At 38.1% G+C, this 24,057-nt stretch overlaps 1 protein-coding gene across 4 annotated transcripts in view; it reads right to left on the bottom strand.

Moving 5' to 3' along the window:
* STAMBPL1 (STAM binding protein like 1) overlaps positions 1–24,057 on the bottom strand; it is a 31,699-nt gene that overhangs the window by 3,038 nt on the left and 4,604 nt on the right. The window contains exons 2-10 of one of the 4 annotated variants that reach the window (XR_014026557.1): positions 12,752–12,828; positions 11,868–12,085; positions 10,240–10,315; positions 9,532–9,627; positions 6,613–6,946; positions 5,967–6,091; positions 2,036–2,173; positions 1,306–1,366; positions 288–400 (exon numbers count right to left, since the gene is read on the bottom strand). Coding sequence is in view for 3 of the 4 variants with exons in the window: in XM_081328669.1 (XP_081184795.1) it covers positions 288–400; positions 2,036–2,173; positions 5,967–6,091; positions 6,613–6,946; positions 9,532–9,627; positions 10,240–10,315; positions 11,868–12,085; positions 12,752–12,781 (1,130 nt within the window). In the remaining variant the exon portion in view is untranslated. Of the gene's footprint in view, positions 1–287; positions 401–1,305; positions 1,367–2,035; positions 2,174–5,966; positions 6,092–6,612; positions 6,947–9,531; positions 9,628–10,239; positions 10,316–11,867; positions 12,086–12,751; positions 12,829–19,772; positions 19,855–24,057 lie in introns of those variants that run through there. The other 3 variants (XM_081328669.1, XM_081328670.1, XM_081328668.1) reach the window with 3 other exon arrangements.

The following is a 24,057-nucleotide window of genomic DNA, read 5'->3' on the forward strand; positions in this document are numbered from 1 at the left end:
TAATTTGAGAACCTGAGGGTCAAAAATAAAACTCTGTTGAGATTTAACAAAACAGAGAGCAGCATGGGAAGGGCATAGAAGTAACAAAGAAAGAACATTCAGGAATTAAATGTGATTCTAAAAAAATATACCACATCTGTAAAGATTGAAACTCATACAATAAGTATTTTGACATATTTTTTCTCCCTCGCCTTCTTGAATATTTTACAGGTGACATAGCATATAACACAATAAACCAATTATCTAAATGTAGTTATCCGAGGATGGAAAAGGAAGCTCAGACTCACTCATTATGTTTTGGTGAACAAACAATTGCAATGGCCTCTGGCAGCATCAGCTGATAAGAACAATGTGTATGAAGATCAACGCTGGATAAGAATGCAGTCTGGGTTGGATGGGACTGCAGAGAAAGGCAACATTTTATATAGCATGTGACTTTTTGTTCTATTTTACAAATACAAAAGTCAGAATTAGCTCCACCCACCTTTTACTAAATAATAAAGAAATTTTATTTATTTCATCATCTTTGTCGCAGGTTCTTTTAAGTATACCCAAGTCAGTGCGATCCAAAATACAAGATAGCTAACACAACACTAGTGGAGGAAGTCCACTCCCAAACACATGCAGGCTAGTACTCCTTGCTCTCTACTCTTCCCCATTGCTACTTCACCTTCTCTGACTGCTCCTCCAACTATTATTCCTTGTAAGTCTTACTGCTTGAGGACATTATCTCTTTCTATCAGCTTCAGACTGGTTTACAAACACACACCTACCTCCTTCTCTCTCTCTCCCATTCAGAAACACCACCACACCCAGGTGTCTCTCTGCTCAACTTTTATAGCCAGCAATTGCTGTGCTGTCTACCAAGAGGTCTTAAAGAGACAGTAGTTACAGGTTGTGGCTATTTTGTAGGCATCCTGTCCTCTCATAATATCAAAACAAGACTCTGGGTAGCTATCAAAAGTTTTAAATGACGTACATAAATACATAATTGGCAGATGAGATAAAACCAAAACACTATCAAGTCAACATCTGCATAACACCTCACAGGCTCTGCCACATAGCTCAACCACCATCCATGGTGACATAAACATGTCTTCAAGGCCTTAAGAAAGGCCAATAGAGCTGGGACAATCTAATCTCCATGAGGATGATGTTCCAAATAGCCAGCATCACAACAGAAAATGTTTTCTTTAGGCCAGCTTTCCAAGTTTATTTATTAAACAAATTTAAACAGCCACCCCACTTGTACACAGTGACTCTAGATGCCATACAATATTATTGTTGTAAGTAATAGAGATGTACCTAAATCAGCAAGTCTCAAAGCCAAGTTCCAAGAACAGTTATCTCACTTTAAAATAACTAGCTGGGATTTAAGGAAAAGGAGAGAGAAAGGCAATCAAATTTGAACTTTTTAAACAGAATATTTAAACAGGCCTTAGGAATATTGTTTCTCTAGCAGTGGAGTGGAAAATCTTTGATCTAGAGCAGGGGTCTTCAAACTTGGCTCTTTTATGACTTGAGGACTTCAACTCCCAGAATTCCTCAGCCAGAAAAGCTGGCTAAGGAATTCTGGGAGTTGAAGTCCACAAGTCATAAAAAGGCCAAGTTTGAAGACCCCCTGATCTAGAGCACAGGGTCCTCCTAACCTGACCTCCTGTCACTCATCCCACAACTCACCTCTTCTTTCTGGAATGATCTTATTTGGACAACACTTTTCAATATAAAACTTTCTCAAGTCTACTTGGATCAAGGGAGACACTTCCGAGTGAAAAAAGGTTTATGTATTCTCCCAAATCCAATCTATGTCATGTGTTAGAATGTACATATGCATATAAAAAGAAAACATGTGTTTGTGCATGTATGTAAAATGCAAAGAATATGTCTGTGTGAGAGAAAGAAAGCTGATCTGGACTACTAGCAGATGGCATGCAGCTCTGAACATTAACTTAGAGAGAACGCAATCTTATACTGGAATTTCCTCCGGCTGCAAGGAATGTCTACTGTCTATCCCAGCATACTTATCTCTACCTACATGGATCCATCCCAGGGTGAGAAGATCATGTTGGTCTTGAACACCGAATAGCTCTTCCACATTCTCCATGTCACAATAGTCTGGTCCTGCAGACTGTTTTGGTACAATTACATGAGTGATAGTGAATTCATTATGAGTCTGTAAGACACAAGCCCAAGAAAATAGCTTAAGGACTTCAATCCCAAGACCACCAGTGGCAGCAACCAAATGTTTAATCATTTATTTTGCAGGAGTTGTGCTCATTTACACCAATCAGTACCAAAGAATCATCAGAACAACAGGCAAAACAGGGAATCTGGAGGTTCCTGTACTAGGGATGTTCTTTGTACTACATACAGAAATGTTCAGAGAGAAAAAGAATCAGTCATTGGACTCCGTAGTTCAGTACGGATTAATACCACAAAAGTTTACCATCCCTAGACCTGGAAATTCCAAGAATAAGCCTTATGGCCTAACATAGAACTTTCTTTCTTACTTATTTACAGTATATAGTTATAACATACTCTAAGTTGCTGAAGTCTCTTAAAGGATATGCATCTATTCTCTTGTAGAGATGGGAGATGTTTTTTTTAAATAAACACTATTATTTCCTTATTCTAATTATTTAAATTTCAGTTTCTTGCCCAGAATATATAAGTCTCATAAAAGCTGCTGAATAGTTCAAAGTAGAAACGCACAAAGTGTTTTGAGGTGAACACTTTTGAATTCAGAATACCCTATTTCAAATGTAAGGCAGCTACCCCGAAAATATGATGGCTTGTTTTGTGTATCTTAGAAGGGGTTTTTTTTAGTATCAATATTCTATTTTGAGTATAAAACACAACTTGTTCAGAACTCATTAAAATACTGTTTTAATCTCAAAACAGCTATTTTTTTCCATTCAAATTAGGGCACTTCACATTTCACAATGAGGCATTCCAATTCAAAATGGTTTGAACTGAATTTAAATTTGTGCAAAACTTGTATTTGGTCTGTGCTACCATTTAGTTTTTTAATAAATTACAAAACTGATCTTTGGACACACAGTAGGACTGTTTTGGTATTGCCATAATCTGAAGCAGCAGCATTATTCTCAACCTCTTCCTGGACTAAGGAATAATTTAGAACTGCTGCCTCCTTCTGTTCAGATAAGGATAAGGTTACTGACTGTATATAAAAGCCACATTTATGATCTTTATGAAAACAACTCAGCACAAAGATATATGACAAAGAATGGGAGTAATCAAACAAGTTTAGAGATGTGCAAATTTTTTCATGACTCAAAACCTTGGAGGTTTCAAATGAATCCATCTTGGGGGAAGGCAATTAAATCTTTGGCAATATCAAAATTGAGGCCATGATTTGCATTACAGTGAGCAATAGCAATAGCACTTAGACTTATATACCACTCTATAGTGCTTCACAGTATTCTCCGGCTGGTTTACCATGTCAGCATATTGCCACCAGCAGTCTGGGACTTCATTTTACTGAGCTGAGAAGGATGGAAGCCTGAGTCAACCTTGAGTCCAACAGGATTGAACTCCAGACTGTGGACAGAGTTTGCCTGCAATACAGCTTCTTATGAATGTGTCTGCATGGATTTTGGACTACTAGAGGCTATTCAATTCTTATACTTTGGAATGTTCTCCCTATTTTCAATATTCAACTAGCCTCTACTTTGGACATAAACTGATAGAAACATGTCTTTTTCAACAGACAGCTATGCTTTCCTTCCTACCCAGTTTGCGGTGGACTATTTTTTGAGTTATTATGTTTATGTTTATAGCTTTAATGGTTGCCATTATCTGTAAATCTTCTAGGGCGGTGATGGCGAACCTTTTAGAGACCGAGTGCCCAAACTGCAAACCAAAACCCACTTATGTATTGTCGGGTGCTGGGTGGCCATGGCCCACTGGGTGGTTGTGGCCAATTGGGTAGGTGTGGCAATTCGGTGGACGTGGCTGCGGTGGTAATGGCAGACTGGGTGGGACTAAAAAGTTCAATCAATCAATTCCAACTTTGTGAGATCTTTTTTTTCCCGCGAGAAGTTGAAATTGATTGATTGAAAAAATTTTTTGCACATGGTGGCGGAGGCCTAAAGCGAAAAGGTTTTATAAAACGCAGCTGAAGGGCTAGGACTGGGGTGACAGTGATGGTGCCCACAGAGAGGGCTCGGCATGCCACCTGTGGCACGTGTGCCATAGGTTCGCCACCACGGTTCTAGGGATATATAATGGTGTTAAAATACTGAAAATAAAATTAATTTTACAACAGATGGATTGATTCCTACTAGGATACTTTTCTAGTGCCCAGGTAAGTCCCCAATTTGGTGTCACATGTGGTGTTGGGCATGGTATCAACTAAAGCTCAAACTAAACTGGCATCAACTAAAGCTCAAATGCACCATGTCAACTATTGGTTTAAATGAATTTCAGGGCTTATGACAGGATCTCCAAGATTGTTTGAGGTTTCAGGGGGAAATTATTACATTATATTCTAAATCACTGTAGCCCAACAACCCAAAGTTTTAGAGACCCAAATGATTCTTTAACCAACAAGTAAAAGATATTGAATTGCTGAAGTTGTTCTTCCTTTTACATCAGGATTTGTTTACCCTAGCTTGAAAGTTTTACAAAATCATTACTAAGAATAACAGATAATTGTTGTCTTTGCTAAGTGGCAAGGATTCACTGAGGTATTGACTAATATTCCCAAATAAAAATGATGAGTCAAATGATTTAGTTTTGCATGTTCTGTAGAACTCTTAAATAAATCCCTACAACCTGAAATTTTATTATACATTTTCTTACTGAATGTACATAGTCCGGAATTTGCCCAGAAGGGTTATATAGTACCAAAACTATCAACCCAACTTCCCCAGTAACACAAAAAGCATAACACAAGCCAGATAGCCAAGAACAATAACAAAATCTTCCCATTCCCCATCACACCATGGAAAATCATTCTTCATAGCAACAGTCACTTCCTGTGGGGAGGAACCCATCCTGTTACTGATGTTCACAGCCTTTCTGATCAGGTTTTTAGTGGCCTTCCTGAATGCCAGCAGGTTTGGTGCTGATCTGATCTTGGGAAAAATATCAGGAAGGTCTCAGATATAGCACATTGATTATTGGCATTTTTTTTCTAGAATTCAGAAGTTTCTAAAAGTATGGTCAAAATCATTGGCCTAGCTTTGTAGTAATTTTATCATATATGGCTGATTTTTTTCCTTGGCTATCTTAAAATAGTTTGATGCTACTTTATAAATAGCAATATAAATAAAAAAAATAATTTTCAAATGCTTTACTTGAGAAATTGTGTTAAACTCAGAGAACTCCACTCCATATTAACACATATAGGATAGAGTTGTTACAGACTGGATTTTAAAACTCTTTTTAGCTTTAGTTTGGTTATAATTATTTTAATATAGATACATATATGTCCTTAGGTCCTGGGCTCAGCATTCCATGTGAAAGTTACGGTTTAGAGACATCTTCACTGCTAATGATACAAAAATTATTCAACTGCAAAAGAAAAAGAAAAAAAGAAAGAAAAATCTATGTGCTAATATCCAAGTTATATTTTCTTACTTCCCTAAGAATCTGGTATAACATACCAACCATTGTATTTAATATCACTTTGTTTCTAATAAAATTTCACAAAACCTAGAGAAATGCAATCACAAAAAAGGAAGCTATGCACAAAGCAGGAAAATAACTTAATAGTTACAGGCTTTTCAGTCTTTAAGATCAACAATATTGCCACAAACCTAGCAAGCAGCACAATACGATTTCTTGAAAAGACCCTTGCAGAGAGGGGGGAAAAATCACTTATTACATAGTACATCGATGCTTCAGATTTACTTGTGTTAGGTTGTCATAACAAAAACTCATTCCAGTCAAAGTACCATTAAAAGTGCCTCTGCCATACAAATGTGAAGGTTTTATTGTACCAGTTTTCCACAGAGAATGCCACATGTCTCTATTCCTCTTGCTGTATTTGCATCTGCGAGCAGCAAAAACTTGTGACAAAGATCACTGGGTAGAACCACATTTCGCAGTCCTTCAGCAGCAGCATCTAACAAAGAGAAGTGAGAGTGACACTTACACAGAAGTCTACAGTATGAACTGTTCTCACACAACGTAATCTGAAAAGCACTCAGCAGTGCGCACTGCTTAAGAGTGGGTGTTCAAGTGTTCAGCACTACAGCCGATCTAAAGACTCTACATCTGACTTACCCTGATCAAAACAGACTTTTTGTGCCTGATGCAGTTCTGTTGCTTTATTGCAAGCCAAACATACTAAGAAATGATAAGAGCCGTGGTGACACAGTATTACAGGCTAACTCTGCCCACTGCCAGAAGTTTGATTCTGACCAGCTTGACGCCTTCCAAGTTTGGTAAAATGAGGACCCAGATTGTCGGGGACAATATGCTGACTCTGTAAACTGCTTAGAGAGGGCTGTAAAGCACTATGAAGTGGTATAAAAGTCTAAGTGCTATTGCTATAGTTGTAAATATGTCCAAAAACTGTCTATAAAACCTATCCATGCAATAACCTAGAAAGGTAAACAACAACAAAAAAGTGTGATTTCTTACTCTGAATGGCACTTAAGGTAGCAGCTGGCTTTAAGGCCCGACTGATTGGAGGAGATTGACTAGCAGAAGCATCACTCTTGTTTGCTATTATTTTGGGGAAAGAATTGTTCAGGTGTGTAACAGATGATGTGTTCCCGTCAGCTGGCTCTGATGTAACTGAATTATTCTTAGTTTTCTGACCACGAGCTAATTCTTGTTTTTTTAACTGATCTTCAAAGAAATGAAATTGTTCTGTTTCTAGCTGCTGTTGACGGATCTGTGCAATCCGCTTCTTTTCTGCCTCAATCAATTTCTGTTGCTCTAGTTTCTTCAGTAACTCAGCTTTGCATTTGTTCTGGAAAATAGAATATATGTTGACTAAAACAGGGTTAATCCAAATGAGAAGGTACAATGGATTTAAATAACATGAAGCATAACAGATCTGAATACTTTAATATCTGCTGCATCTACCAAGAAAATCTCCAGATGTTATCAACATCTGAAGAGTGATGTTGCAATATCACTCTCCAGATGTTGATAACTCTAGCAGCCCCAGCCAGTATGGCTAAAATGAGGACTGCTTACAGCTGCAAATCAGGAATATCTAGAAGACTAAAGGGCCAAATTTCTATATTTGAAATAGATTTTAAAAGCAAAGGATATGGATGTGGAAGATGATTCATTCTTCTGACTAGAGGTTTTCTCCAGATCAGTTTATTCTGATTATTGACATTGCAATAATAGACTGCTAGAATTTAATACCATTCTAATGTCTGAATATTTATTTGCCCCCAGTCTGCCCCCATTTTGCAACTTTAATTAGTTCATATTTATTCAAATGTTTGCCATCATGTTTAGTTTGAATTTGGGAAACGAAAACAAAAATCTATATCAGAAATATATATTAGACAGGCATATGTGGAAAGGACTGTAACCTTAATTAAATCAAGCTACTAGACTCATGTGAAATAAATTTGAAGAATTAATTGCATTTTAGAAGGTTATTCATACAAAAAGTACCACAAGAAAATATTTTTGCTATTTACACATGCATATCCAGAAGAAGCTGTTTCTTGGTGCATACTTCATACTCATCACATATTTTAACTTGTAATGTTTTAGTGTTGGAAGAAGTCTCCATATGCAAAAACAAAGAAAATCTCACCAACAATATAATGTTTAGGCTACAAAGCCTTATATAATTACTTCTAGTAAATATCAACAATAGCTTTCCATCTCCGCAATACTTCAGCAAAGAAATATTCTTGGCATTGATTTTCTTTCTTTTCAGCACCAAGGAAATATTTTTTATTTTCTCAGCCTTTTCATATATATCAATATGTCAATTATTAATATTTATGCTGCATAAAATGTTTAATTGCTCTGGCGGCTGCTTTTGTTTATTTTACTATCTGTCTTAATGGTTACTGAAATACTAATTTTAATTTAATGGATTGTAAATTGCAGTGGAAAAAACTTAGTTCTAAAGGCTAGCACAAATTTTTCAATTGTAAATAAATAATGGGACCATTAGGCCCCAACTTAAAACCTAATTATTTTCAAAGGATTTAAGCAGCTTCTCTAAAGGAGAGCGGCTATAATTTTCAAACAGCAATAAAAAACACATAAGAATACAAAAAGGTGTTTAAGAAAATTATATATTTGGTGGAATAGAGCAGCAAAGATTGGCAAAAGAAATCAATGCATTTTCAACAATTGCTGATACTGGAACAAGGCAGTCCTTGCAATGTGTAGTTGATAATGTATTATATATATTCATCTCTTATTTATTTCTTTATTTGTATCCTGCCTTTATTATTTTTATAAATAACTCAAGGCAGTGAACATAGCCATTACTTCTTCCTCCTCCTATTTTCCCCCATGACAACAGTAACCCTGTGAGATGAGTTAGGTTGAGGAAGTGTGTCTGGTTCAAAGTTACCCACCTCGCTTTCATGGCTGAGATGGGACTTGAACTCACGGTCTCCCAATTTCTAGCCTGGTGCCTTAACAATTAGACAAAACTGGTTCTCTGATGCTGGCGTTGTGACATTCATCATCAGCTCAATTAAATAAGCAGAGGTGCCCATAGATGGGGAATGATAAGAAACCAAGATGATGATTGTACCTGCACAATTAATTGCCACGTCCACATTCCTTCTGCAAACTCAGATGCTTCTTATCTCACTGTTGTCTAGCCTGTGGCAATTCTTCTCTCTGCCAAAGTCATTCCCACACACATTACAGATAAGAACTAGCATGTGATGGAATGAGAAAGAGGGGGAATTTTTCAGGAGCACCATGGTTTCTTAGGAAGGAGGCAGTACATTCAGGGGAGAAACCTAATAAAGACACTGTGCGGTCTCAAGACCAATGTGGGAGGTAGGAAGAGGTTGGGATAGCCCCCCCAAGATATATCTATTAGGTTGGAAGATATGGCTTTAGTCTAGCAAGATTCTGTCTCTTAGGTTAAGCAAATAAAAGAACTGGATTCAACTGGATTGCACTGGATTGTCTACAAGCTTGGCCTGATATAGCAACACTCAATGGAAGATGTTGGTGCTTTAAGATCTAATAACACTTTCCAGCAAGGTGATTATAAAACCAACTTTATCATCTGACAATTTAAAGGCAAAAGCAGTTGCTTTGTCTACACCAAAATGAATGATAACAGTTTTAAAACTGCAGTCTAATTTATAGTAGCTTTCACCACATAAATTATAATTTTGCTTTGGCACTGCTATTCAGAGAATGTATTAGAGCAGGGGTGTCAAACTCACAATGTCACGTGACGTATCACGACATATCGTGACTTTTTTTCCATTGTTGGCAATGGGGTGGGCGGTTTTGCCATGATGCATCTGGCCTGTGGGTTGGCAGTTTGACACCCCTGTATTAGAGAGTTTATACTTATCTATATAGCTAAGAAGTAAAAGGTACCTTATCTTGCATATATTCCTGGTATTCTGCATTGTATTTCTTTAACAACTCTTTCTTCAATTCATCAGTCCTTGGAAATGCTATATCCTTTAGTTTCTTTGTTAGAGAGAAAATAAGAGAAATAAAATGCAACTATAGACATCTACGTACACACATATACAAATACACACATAAATACTTCTGCTGCTTCATGTGTCAAATAGTCAGGTTAATCCTAGTTTGGTCTAGTGCAGGGGACTGCAACCTTGACAACTTTTAGACTTGTGGACTTCAGCTCCCAGTTGAAGTCCACAAGTCATAAAAGGGCCAGGTTTGAAGACCACTGCTCAAGCTAGAGCCGAGCATCACAAAAATCAAATACTGATTATGATTTGTAAAATTTGAACCTTAACAGACTCAATAAGAGCATTCAACATCCTCAGGCCCCTGTTAGGGTTTTTCTTTCATTACCCATTCTTAAAAAAGACAGGACAAATCCCCCAGAGCAGAGTCCCCAACCTTTTGGGCACCAGGGACCGGTTACGTGGAGAGAGGTTTTTCTGCAGACCGGAAGGGGCGTGGTTTTGTGTGCTACCTGCATCCTGTGGATGGGGCTTTCCTTGTGTGTGTGGACCAGTTGCTGGCATGCCATGGACCGGTACTGGTCCACAGACCAGGGGTTGGGGACCCCTGCCTTAGAGGACCATTTCTTTTGAAAAAGATACTCACCTTCATAATATCTTGTTTCTCTGGAACTGCACATTGCTGGTAGTCCCGATGACATGGCAGCTTTTCTACAAATAAACTAGAAAATACACACATATTTATCCCTTTGCAAGTCTGATGAGCAACACTAATGCTTTCCCACTGAGACAACTGCAAAGTAGATAAATCATAGGACGTTAGAAGGAACATTTGTTTCTTCTTTCATTCACAGAAGCTTTCTGTATCTTTGAAGTTTAAATTAGTAGCACTGCTAAAGACCAAAAGAGAATATTCAGAGCTTTGAAGGGATAACGAAGCAAAATGGTCACACCAAAGCTTCACTTGGCCATGTGAACAATTGGAAAAGATGAATGGTTTGGAAGCCTCTTCCACCTCGACCTGAGTAACTGGAAGTACCAGAAGAGGCCCTGAATGAATGGGAGATTCATTTCCATGTGAGATGCTACACTGTGTTACCCCTGTATCTAATGATACAGATTGTGAAGTGCTTCATCAATGCAAAGAACTGCTCCCTTGGAGGCATAAGCCAAGAGTCTTGTGATGGTGACCAGAAGATTGGTAGTTCAAGACCCAAGCACCACATAACGGAGTGAGCTCCCATTTTTGCCTCAGCTCCTACCAACCTAGCAGTTCAAAAGCATGCAAATGCAAGTAGATAAATAAGTACTATTTTGGTGGGAAGGTAATAGTGTTCAGTGTCCCTCAGCATATAATCATGCTGGCCACATGACCACAGAAAGAGTCTTTGGACAATGCTAGCTCCCTTGGCTTGGAAATGGAGATGAGCACTGCCCCCTGAAATTGGACACCACTGGGCAAAGGAAACTTACTTTTTATAATTGTCTGAAATCATATTATTTATCATGATACAGTGTCACTATTTTTAGTGCAATTCTTCTGAAAGAAATGGCTTGTAAATTATACTCAATGCCACTTTCAGAAGACATTTTTGCATGTCTACATTTACCAAAAAATATCCTTTCTTTTCACCATAATCCTCTCCCTTTTTCAAATATAGCAGGCATTAGTTGACACCCTAATATTTTTTTCCTCAAATACCAACAATATTAGATGCATAGCATAGTAATATGTTTGACTTTCCACACCTTTTGAACAGTCAGCTAATAAAACTGAATTGGAACAAAGAACTTTTTACAGGGATTATGTATGTATGTATGTAGGTATGTTTGTAGGTATGTATATGTATGATTGTAGGCACAGTTTTAATGATGATCTCTAGTTTATGGTAATATTTAACTCATGATCACTTAGAAGTTTCCATATGTAGAGCAGTTATTATTAAGACTATGTGAAGCTTCATATTCAGTTTCTGAAGAATTTTTCAGAGTGTACAAAATGCAGCACCTGTTTGCACCTTAGGGAAGCGGTTGCATTTTTCCATGGGATTATTCTGCTGCTCTCTGCAGCAGCCAAGGACTAATGGGAAAAGTTGTGATTGCTTCTAGACAGTTGCAAATCAGTGCTACTTTCTTGATCTCCAAAACCTTTCTGAAATTGAATCTAAAGGACTGTGCAGGCAGTATGGTCTGCTAGTACTGTACCACGGTAATGAAATACAAGGTAACTTCTAAAGTTTAAATTACAGTATTTATTTACAAACTGATCCTTACGTTATAAATTTATTGTAGAGAACAAAGGCATTTTCAAGATTTCCCTCCTGCAGATAGACAAAAGCCATGCGCTCCATCTCCACTCCAGATCTAAAATAGCGTCGGGGTGTAATGTCTTCATTTATTGTGATGTTACAGCCAAGCTTGCTTAAGGCACGGACGCGCTCCTCTGGGCTCAAGGAAATATCTGTGTGATCAGGAATAGCTGCTAGCCTTTTCTGTTAAAACAGAGGTCACAAATTGCATTTTATTTTGACATGTGACTTTGATTCATGTATTTCTGAAATGCAAATGAAATTATGAGCTAGGTACACCCCATGCTTTTAAAAGGAAGCTTTCATTATGTTTCCACACAATCCCTGCAAAATAAATGATTGTCCTAAAACAAACATTTCCACTGCATACACACACACACACACACACACACACACACACTCATGAAAAGCATAATTACCTTGACACTAATTGCAACTGACATGCAACCAAAGTAAGGCCCATTGTGTTGCATTTCCGTTTTTCTTTTCTTTTCTCTCATATACACTTATGCAAATGCATTTTAACCATGAACCTTTGGCTCTCTACTTTTGAAATCAATGTGAACTGCTCTATTATTCTCCAATGGAGATGACCATGAGAGATTAAAAAAAACACGATTCATGATGAAAAGCATAAAGTTATTGAAAACAGCATCTTCATAGCAATAGCACTGAAGGACATTATGAAGCATAAACTGATACTAACTTAGATGCATCTTTACTAGATTTGGGGAATCAGTGCATCCCAGGACATATTTGTATTTGAATAGAAGGCTTGTTCTACAAAAAGCTCAGCAGATGTGCTGTCTGATCAGCAGTTTTCCTATATTATAAAGCATTAATCCTTACCAAGGAACTCACAGTGAATGATTCTTCCATGTTGTGTCAGCAACCCAGCTTATTTTTTTTCTTTTCGATCATGCCATCTAGTCACAAAAGAGAATGGGAAACTGTATAGCATTCAGAAGAAATAGAAAGCTGACGAAGTAGTAGCCAATGGAGAAGTTTCAAAGAAATACAAGCAAAGGAAATCAAATCATATCATTTATTCATGGTATAACAACAATAAAGCATATAAAATTTAAAATACACGAAAAAAAGCCCTGAAACCATTAATAATGAGTATTAACCTGCCTTTGCAAGCTATAGCTATTGCTGGAACTTGGCAACCTTTATATTGCTTATCTAGATTACGTCTTGCAGAAGAAAGACTGTAATTCCTTGATCAGAGAGATAACACATTTTTGATAATCAGGTTCCTGAATGCCAGACGTCACAGGTGGTACAACGGGCACTGTAACAATACACAGATACTGACTTAATCACTGTACCTGAGCAGACACATTGATACATTTGCCTCTAATCTATATTGTAATATTTTCATGTAACAAAATTATCAGCCTGAGAAAGCAACAATTATTTGAGGTTGTAGCTAATTTCCTCCACAGTATCTCATAGGCAATTGAATTGAAGGCTGTCCTTCAACCAATAAAAGGCTGGAGTAGTTTTCAATTAAAATGTGCAAAATTGCACATTGATCCTGGTAGAATATTCTGAAGTAAGACCTGCTTATTCTTAAACTAAAATATTCTAATCTAAACATTTATGGTATAAAAATCAAGGATAGCGTAATTATTGACAATATTACAATTGGGCAATAATTAACAAGATTCTATTGCCTTGGAAGAGTGACAGAATTAAATCAGTGTTTGGGAACTAATAAAGAGTTATTTAAGAGCATTAAACATGGGCACTAACCCAGACGCCAATTGGTCAGGATTTATTTCCAGCAATACTGGCAAAATTGTATCTTTATCTGGAGCTTTGCTACTTTTCAAATGACAAATTGGTTTTTGGATTTCTGTTGTCAAACCAGAGGCCAAGTGGGATAGGAATCAGATAAAAGTATCTTTATCTGGAGCTTTGCTACTTTTCAAATGACAAATTGGTTTTTGGATTTCTGTTGTCAAACCAGAGGCCAAGTGGGATAGGAATCAGATAAAGAAGACCCAAGAGAATCACCACCAAAGGAACACTAAGTTGCCAAAATATCTCATCCAGGACTCCAAACAGATTAAATCTTTGGCACTGGAGCTAGGTTTATCTGAATGCAACAAATAAGATGACCATCCTAATTTGTTACTGCTTCTTGGAGCCCTGTCATTTCACTAGTTGGTCATTTTGCTCTTTTTTTCTCCCCAGAAGCTTTTATATTCCTTTTTTTTTTCTTAAAGTAAATGAACAATTTACAAGAGGGAGAATCATGACACGCTGGGTGTTTTACAGGCTGAAATTACCATAGTGTTGGTTTGAACATATTCATGACACACTGCATGTTTTACAGGCTGAAATTACCATAGTCTTGGTTTGAACATAATTCTTATCAAACCAAGGTTTGGAATGGGAGGTTTTAGTAGAAAAGTGGGAAGCTATAACCACAGTCCGTAGCTATAACTGCAATTCATAACAAAGCTAGTGTGATGTCTGTGTGAAATCTTTGTACACATTAAGATGTTTATATCCCTACAGCACAACCCTTTTTCAGACTGGGTCTCGGTGTAAGGAAATAAAAGATAAGTTTGAAGATCTAAAAGTCCTAAGGACCAAGTGTCATGAAGAAAAGGATTTCTAATTGATATAAAAAGTCATTAATGTGAATTTTGTCCATTTAGAGCAACATGCTGCAATGCTGCAGGCAGCCAGTGGTACATTGGGAATTAGTGGCAATTATTCAGATGGGAACATCTTGAATATAAGAGGTAAAAGCAGTCACTAGCAATAACCATTTTGTCATCAAGTCTGACAAAGCAATATTTGTCTTTAGCAATATGTGTCATCTTCACAGACTGATGTATTTTGGTTCCTAAGGCAGAAAACCAAAGTATTGCCCACCAACATTACAAAATCAAGACCATTATTTTTAAAGGACTCAATTTACATGGCAAAGGAACATGCAACATGGCAGTTTAATGTATTTAAACTGATTATATTGCTGACAATTTGCCAGGGTTTAATAATGAACTTATTAAATAAATGTGTTCAATTTCCTGCCTATCTCCCTACATTAATTTATTATTATGCTGCTAGCTAAAGAGGGGAAGATTTTATAATAGTGACATGTAAAATATGAAACAGGATATTTTTTTTGCTGTTTTAATAAGTGGGGAATACAAGATTAAACCTTTATCAGTGCTAGCCACCTTGCAACACTGAACATTGAGAATTGCACAGAGCTCTGGGTTCAACCTACAAAAAGTGCTACAGAGCACACAGGAGCACAAACATAGCTCGTTTCCATGCTTTTCCCCAAAAGCACAGCTGCCTTCTCCACTGTTCTTTTTGGAGATGAAACCCAAAGTACCTCACAGTCTTGTTGAATGTTCTCAAGATCTCATATCTTTTGGTTTCATTGTAAATCTCCCATCTGCAGCCAAACCTGCTTTATCATACAAAGTATGACTCTTTTGTGTATCTTTGAACCTTCAAAAATCACATGGATTTATTTTGGCAGAACACTCCAAGAAATGTCAGCGATGCAATTTTCTACTACTGTATGCTTTATAGTAAGGGGGGGCGGGGAGAAGCTAATATAATGGTGTATGAGTCATAGTGTATTCCAGATCTATCACCAATCTTTGTTCCTGTAATGGGAAAGCAAACTGGAAATCAAGCCTCCAAGATATTTGATGAAGCCACTACCAATAAATTGTCTGTTGTGGCCAGTGGCCCCCAACATTTAAAACATTTCTAATGTCTTCAAAGCTGTCTGTTCCAACACACAGGACCAGCGTTTCAACTTCTAGTGTACAGATGCGGAAGCTGTGGCTCTTCAGATGTTGCTGAATTTGGTCTGGGGAGCGATAAATTGCAATTTAGCAGTATGTGGAGGGCCATAGGATCCTAACCACAAGTGGATATCATTTGCAATATAATACTGGAGTACAAAATTCTTACTTGATAATTCACTATTTAAACTCATCGGAATTTTTTTTCCCCATGTAAACCAGGATGATTGCAGAACTCAACTATGGGAAAATAAAAATTAATAAACCTACGGTCTGTAAAACAACAGCTATAAAACAGCTGTAAAACAACATTTCCCCCATCCATTATTCCCATTTTCCAATATTAGCTTAGTGGTGCCAACCATATTTTTCTTCCTTTGGAGACATTTTTGCAATAGTGATGTGTATTTTTGTTTAGAAATAAATAAGAAAGTAAACAGTACACTTGCAAGAAAACAGCTGTTTCGGTAAATAAGATTTTCAGCAGGAGAAAACCTGAGTCAGAAACTCAACTTTCTCTGATTCCATTGGTAGTCGTCAATTTACAGCCATTTATTTAGCAACTGTTTGAAGTTATGATGGCACTGAAAAAAGTGACTTATGACTGGTTCTCACACTTACAATCATCACAGCATCCCCATGGTTGCATGATCAAAATTTGCATGCTTGGCAACTGGCATGTATTTAAAACAGTCGCAATGCCTTGGGTCATGTGGTTACCATTCTAACAAGCTGGCTTCTGACAAGCAAAGTCAATAGGGGAATCCAGATTCCCTTAACAGCTGCACAATTCACCTAACAACCACAGAGATTTGCTTAACAACTATGGAAGAAAAGGTAATAAAAGTGGGCATGATCCACACAACTGCTTTGCTTAGCAACATAAATTCTGGTCCCAATTGCTGTAAGCTGTTATTTAAAAAGTGCTTTTTTTGTTTCTTCAGATACACATCAACAAACCTCCTCAACAGGAGCTAGAACTTAGTTTCTATTAAAACTTCCCTAATTCTAAAAGCTCTTCTATGCCAAAACTCGTTGGACCTTCACAGCCATTTCTTATTAAGAAAACATTTTTCAATCATTTTGGTTTATAATAATATTCATCAGTACTGAAATACTTCACATTAATTAATTAATTAATTAACATTTTCCAACCATTCTGGTTTATAATAATATTCATCAGTACTGGAATACACGTTGATTGATTGATTGATTGATTCGATTGTGTTTCTAGACCACCTATCTCTCTCAAGGAAGGACTCAAACTGATTCAATCTGAACAATTAATTGCCTTAATAGCTTACCAAGGTTTTGGGAGAGTACTGGAGATGGATAGGAGGGGTTAAAATAAAAATACTATTGCAGGGGCCTTTAAACATGGCCCTTTTATGACTTGTGGACTTCAACTCCCAGAATTCCTCAGCCAGCATGCCTGGCTGAGGGATTCTGGGAATTGAAGTCCACAAGTCATAAAAGGGCCAAGTTTGAAGACCCTTGCCATACAGTATTAAGTCATATATTTTCATCTGAAATGTTTTAATGCAGTGTCTCCGTGCTTTCTTTTTTGTTGTTGTTTTTTACTTTATATTTTTTTACTTTTTTACTTTACTGGGGAGACATTGAAGATGATTTATTTTATGGACTCATTAGATTTATATCCCACCCTTTTCTCCAAACATTCAAGATGGCATATGTCACATTCCCTTCCTTCATGATCTCCTCTTAACAGCCCTGTAAGATAAGTTGGACTGTCAAGAATGATCAGCCTAGTCACACAATGAACTTCTGTTGGTGATGGTGACCTCAATCCTAATTCAGAACCTTAACTACATGGCACATATGCCTACATTCTTATTAGCTAATAGTATTTAGCAACTAACACAGTCCACAAAATTTTGGAAGAAACATTATAGTGGAAGATAAATTTTTATCATTTTCCACAGAACCTAAGTATTATACTTCATTTAATCTGGCAACCAAGCCCTTTTAATTTCATTAATCCGACAATGAACAGTTTTTAAAAACTAAGGCAAGGTATAGGCCACTTCTGCACCAATATGATTTACTTATGTTTTTATCATCATTCCTCCCAACAATTCCAGTGCTATCTATTTACATAATATTTCTCTTAATCATAAGACATCTGTGTCTATAAATCATCTCATTATTTTTTTACCAAAAACAAGTAACAATTAAAGTCATTCTGCCCTCATAAAGCTGACATTCTTTTTAATGCTGTCACTATGTACCATCTTCCTCCAAAGATAGCACAAGTATGAAACATACAGAAACCAAATAATTGAAGATTGGGGGAAAAAAGCTGACCAGGTTTGACCCACATATCTCTCATGAAAAATTCAGCATTCACTCCATCATTACAGAAAACAAGAAACAGGGTGTTTTTTAAAAAAAAAAATAGGGTTGGGGTTCATCTGGCTTCCAGTGACATCATAGCAGGCTCCAACTTTGAGTCCAGCATCAAACCTCAAAGAATTGCATATAAGTTACATGGGTTTTTAATGTGTTATGTCATGTGTTGGAAATGCTATATTTAAGCACTGTGCATTTTAAAATGGGAAATGTATTATCTAGATCAGACATGTTAAACACAAGGCCCGGGGCCTGGATTCGGCCCGCAAAGCCATCCTGGAAACAGTGAGGGAATGGCCCCCACTGCCTTGGCCCTGAGACCCTCCTTCTGCCAGAGACCCTCAGATCTGTCCCACTCCTGCCCAGGCCCCCATAGGCACCCTTGATACGAACGATGTAGAGCTGGCCATGCCCACCCAGTAGGCCATACGCACTTTAGCCACACCCACCCAGTAGGCCACACCCACCCAGTAGGCCGCGCCCACCCAGTAGGCCATGCCCACCCGGCCCCTTGAGGGCAACTGCAGTGTTCTGTACCAGCCTGCTACCGGCCTTGCAGAAAGGCAACCCCTGTACAAACGGCAGAGGCTGGAATACGTCTGCCAAATTTATTACACAAACAAACAACAAAACATGAAACAAGATACCGGAGCTTTGATCCTCTATCGGAGCGGTTGCTTTCAGCAAACCAGCCCTCCCCCAAACACTCCCTTTATAACAGTTCAGGGCGTGGCCTCTCTTTGCCTCCTTCCGAGAAGTCCCACAGCCTTTCTCTGCTTGCTCCTACTTGACTGCCTCCTGCGTCGGGCGTCCTTGAACAGGGCCAGCTGTGGGTCATCTTCATCCACACTGTCGGGCTCACACAGCTGGGTCTCCACCAAGTAAGAGGGGCCTGGCTGGGGGCTCTGCGGAGCCTCCAAGCCATCATCAGCAAGTTCTTCTTCAACACCCCCCTCCTCCCCCTCGTCTGAGTCATCCGAGTCATCCGACCCAACTGCCGAACCCACAGGCTGACCCTGAATCACAACATGCAGTGCTGATGCGGCCCTCAATGAAATTGAGTTTGACACCCCTGATCTAGATCAGGCATGTCAAACTTGCGACGTCACGTGACATCGTGTGACGTATTGTGACTTTCCCCTCATTGCTGGCAATGGGGAGGGCACGGTTTCATCGTGATGCATCCGGCCCGCAGGCCGGCAGTTTGACATGCTTGATCTAGATTCTCGAAACTTTTGGTTTGAACAGAAGTTATGTTGGTTTTGAGTTGGGAGGGATAAGGATCTTAACCAAGTTATGTTGGTTTTGAGTTGGGAGGGGTAAGTACCTTATCCCTCCCAACTCAAAACCAACATAACTTGGTTAATGTACTTACCCATCCCAACTCAAAACCAACTTAACTTCTGTTTAAAACAAAAGTTTCTAGATAAAACATTTCCCATTTTTAAATGCACAGTGCTTAATCATAGCATTTCCAACACGACACATATTAAAAGCCCATATAATCTATCTGATTTTTATTCCATATGCAAGGAGCATACTATCAGGCGACATATGAAAATTATCCTGTTCTGTTTTCAGAGTTGCAATCTTGTGAATTAAATTAGTGAATAAGCATCTAATCTAATATCAAAGAGTATATGTCACGGCAGAACAAGAATCTGAACTAATCAAAAACTAATTTTATCCAAAATTCAATGCTGTTTTTAACTTACCTTTATGACTCCCAAGAAGTAATTTCTGCCCAAAAGTTATTATTACTTTCTTTTTCAATTAAAAATTACTCTTATGATTCAATTAGACTTGATTTGTTTCTGACACTGCATGCAATTTGATGAGCCACATTTAAAATGTGGAAGTGTCCTAATATAGAGCAGGCACAGGATATACAGCGACAAGCTATTCGTGCATTGCTGTTCATTTCTGCTTAGACTTAGCCAATCACAGTTGGTTTTATAGCTGTTTGTTATAAACAGGCTGAGAAGCACAATCCCACTTCCTCTGAGCAGTGAAAAACAGAAAGTAGAAGATAACACTTTTACTCCCCCAAAGGAACAATTAGTATTTTGTACAATTGTATGAAGCCCTGGAGGGATTAATTTCTACTTTCAATTAGAGAATGGACTCAATACAGGAAAAGATAATTTAAGATGCAGCTCTTCATGTCAGAAAGAGGAAGATAGTGTGTGATTGTCACCAGTTTGTAAACATTATTAGTAATATTACAACTATCAGCAATTGCTTCAACTGCTAGTAACATCCATGAGTATCAGCTCTGAACTTAGCACATGGAAATATAAGTTCCATATTACTTTCCCCAGCCAGTTTATTACATGCTGGCTATTTCATTGAGTGCAGTAAGGCTTTATAAGGAATCTTCAAACACACTTCACATTCTTCCATTTTTTTTACAAATTAATCCCTAATTCCATATTAAAAAATAAATTAGAGCTAAAATATATTGTCTGCCTAGCAATAAATCTTGGATATGCTTTATTTATTTTAGTAAAAGAACTGGAATATGACTACAGACAAGAATGTTAAAAAGCTTCAGTAGCATTTTATATATTATAAAATCTGTATTGGGGAATACACTTTATAAAAAAACCCCAAAGATCACTAAAAATGTGCATGTTTTCAAAATGCCCAGGTAAATTTCCAGGAAGAAGAGAAAAACAGTAGAAGGAGAAAAATACTATTCATGGTGCTGAAGTCAAAAAGTCCAGGCATGGTCAGGTTCCTGCACAGAAGGAGAAGACTAAATATATGAAAATTGGATTCACATATACTAAGTTAGTTTTAGAGTGATAGAAATGTATTACTATATAATATATAAAATGATGTTTGATATAGTGATGGATAATGGGCCACTCAGGTCAGATGGCATTCTATGTGCTACAGTACAGAGAAAAAATTAAAGATCATTTAGGGTACTAAAAGCAGTGGTGGAATTCAAATATGTGAACAACCGGTTCTCTGTGTGGATGCCACTTCCAGAAGTCCACTTTGGGCCTGGGCAAAAAAAAAAAAATTAGCTACCGGTTCTGTCGAAGTGGTGCGAACTGGCTGAATCCCACCACTGACTAAAAGTATTTATGACATAGTTAGATTAAAGTGTTTGGGATATCTAGTTGCCAATACTGCTAGGCAGGAGGGGAAAAAATCTGCAGACAGAATTACAGAATTACATCAAGAACACGGAACGTAAGAAGTATGAACATGGCAAAACATACAATAAAGAATTTCAAAGAACTGTTGGAAGAGACAAGAAGCAATATTACAGCAATATCTGGAAAGACAGTAAAGAAGGAAACAGACACGGAAAAACAAGGAAATTCTTTCAGAACAATATCTGAACTCAAGAAGATTCCAACCTCTAACTGGTAAGCTAAATAATGCCAATTGATAGATAACAGTTGATTCAAAGATCAAACAAAGATGGAAGGATGATACTGAATTTTTTTACAGTAAAGATGTCAACATCTAAGATATTTTTAAAAGTATTTCCTACTTAAGAGAACCTCTAAAGTTAAAAATGAAGTTAGATCAGCACTCTGATCATTGCCATGTTGGCAGCTACAGGAACTGATGGAATAGCGACAGAAATATGGCTAGCAGGAGGAGAAGAATCAGTAAAACGACCGAGGCCTGTCTAAGATATGCCATCAAATCTAGAAAACGACACGGTGGTCAAAAAATTGGAAAAGATCAATTTACACAACAATACCAAACAAAATGGATGAATTATTGTATTATAACTTTAATTTCACATGCTAGCAAAATAACACTTAGTATCATGCAACACAGATTAAGCCCTATATGGAGAGATGCCAAATGTTCAAGCTGGCTTTAGAAAAGGCCAAGGAACATAATGCATTATTGCTGATGTAGGCGAAAGCCAAAGAATGCCCCCCCCAAAATGTCAGCATGTGCTTCATTGATTGCAGAAAAGCCTCAGCTGCGGACTGTGTTTAGAAAAATGGGTATCTCCGAACATCTTACTGTCCTCACATAAACCTTCTACATACCTCAGGAAGCCACAGTACGGAGATAATATAAGTTACTCCAAGTTGTCATGGAGATAAGATAAGGCTCTATCGGCTCCTCTTATTCCAGGGGTTCCCAATTCCCGGTCCATGGACCGGTACCGGCCAGCAACCGGTCCGCACAAACAAGCAAAGCCCCATCCCTGGGATGCAGGCAGCACACAAAACCACACATTCTTTGGTCCGCGGAAAAACCTTTCTCCATGGAACCTGTTCTGTACCAGCCTACTACCGGCCCTGCAGATAAGGCAGGGACAACCCCTTTTAGAAGAAGGCAAGAGGCTGGAACTAAGCCTGCCAAATTTATGAACACAAAAGCAAATAGAGCAAAACAAGACACGAACCATGAAACAGGAACTATTCAAGCGGTTGCCTTCAGCAAACCAGCCCTCCCACGCATTCCCCTTTTAAACAGTTCAGGGCGTGGCTTCTCTCTGCCTCCTTCCGAGGTGCCCCATTGCCTTCCTCTGTTTACTCCTGATTGACTGCCTCCTGCATCGGGCATCCTTGAACAGGGCCAGCTGTGGGTCATCTTCATCCACGCTCTCAGGCTCACACAGCTGGGTCTGCGTCGTAACCAGGTGGGAGGGGCCTGGCTGAGGGCTCTCATCAGCAAGCTCTCCAACCCCCTCAGCAACCTCTCCAACACCCCCCTCCTCCTCCTCTGAATCATCCGACCCAAATGCCGAACCCACAGGCTGACCCTGAATCACAACATAACCAGTCCCTGGTGCACAAAAGGTTGGGGACCTCTCTGCCTTATTCAACCTACATGCAGAATATATTTTGATAGAAGCTGGATTGGAAGATGAGTGTGGCTTTAAAACTGGAAGAAGACATATCAATAACTTGTTGTGCTATAGTGATGACATGACTCTGATAGCATGCAAGTGATCCATAAGCTCCAGTAACAAAATCTAAGGAGCGTAGTAAAAAAAAAAGGGGGGCAGTCAGATTAAATATATAGGCCAAGCTAATGACAACAGGTCCAGCAACCAGTCTTAGAATTGACAATAAAGATAATGAAGTGATGTATACCTCCTGCCTTTTAAGATTAACTATCAACAGTAAAAGAAATACACTACATACTAGATCTTGGAATGAAGCCATTAGGAAAGATATGGCCAGGATGTATCCATAACTGCAAAGGTATGAACTGCACAGCAGTAGCTTTCGCTGTGACACTCTATGGAAAATAATGCTGGACTTTGAAGAAGTGGGATAAAAAGATTACAGGTAGTCCTTGACTTATGACCACAATTGAGCCCAAATTTCCATTGCAGTTGTTAAGTGAGTTTTGCAACATTTTTTTTATCACAGTTAAAGAAATTACTGCAGTTGTTAAGTGAATCTGGCTTTCCCCATTGGCTTTGCTTGTCAGAAGCCAGCTGGGAAGGTTACAAATGACAAACACATGACTCCAGGGCAGTGCAATTGTCATACATGCCAGTTGCCAAGCCTCAGAATTTTGGTGATCACATGAGCGTGGGGATGTCACAATGGTTGGAAGTGTGAAAATAAGGTCATAAGTCACTTTTTTTCAGTACAGTTGTAACTTTAGTCATTAAACAAATAACTGTTAAGTCAAGGACTACCTGTATTGATATATTTTTTTGAATTTCAATAGATCATTAACCAAGCAGAGTTCTCATTCGAGGCACATCAGGCCCAAATATTCTTATTGCAGACCTACTATTGCAGACCTAGCTCTCTGGAGAAGTCTATAATGCTGGAAAAAGTGGTAGGAAAGAGAAGATAGACTCAGTTATAGCTGCAAGAGGTGCACCACTTGGAAGACTGAAAGACCAAACTGGGAAAAAAAAATCCTATTGTAGAAAATTGAATTGAATTGAATTGAATTTATTGAATTTATATACCGCCCTTTTCCCGTAGGACTCAGGGCGGTTTACAAGGTATTTAAAAACGTCAATACAATACAAAAGCTAAAAACAAT

This window comes from Vipera berus, assembly GCF_964194415.1.
Source record: "Vipera berus genome assembly, chromosome: 5".
Lineage (NCBI taxonomy): Eukaryota > Metazoa > Chordata > Lepidosauria > Squamata > Viperidae > Vipera > Vipera berus.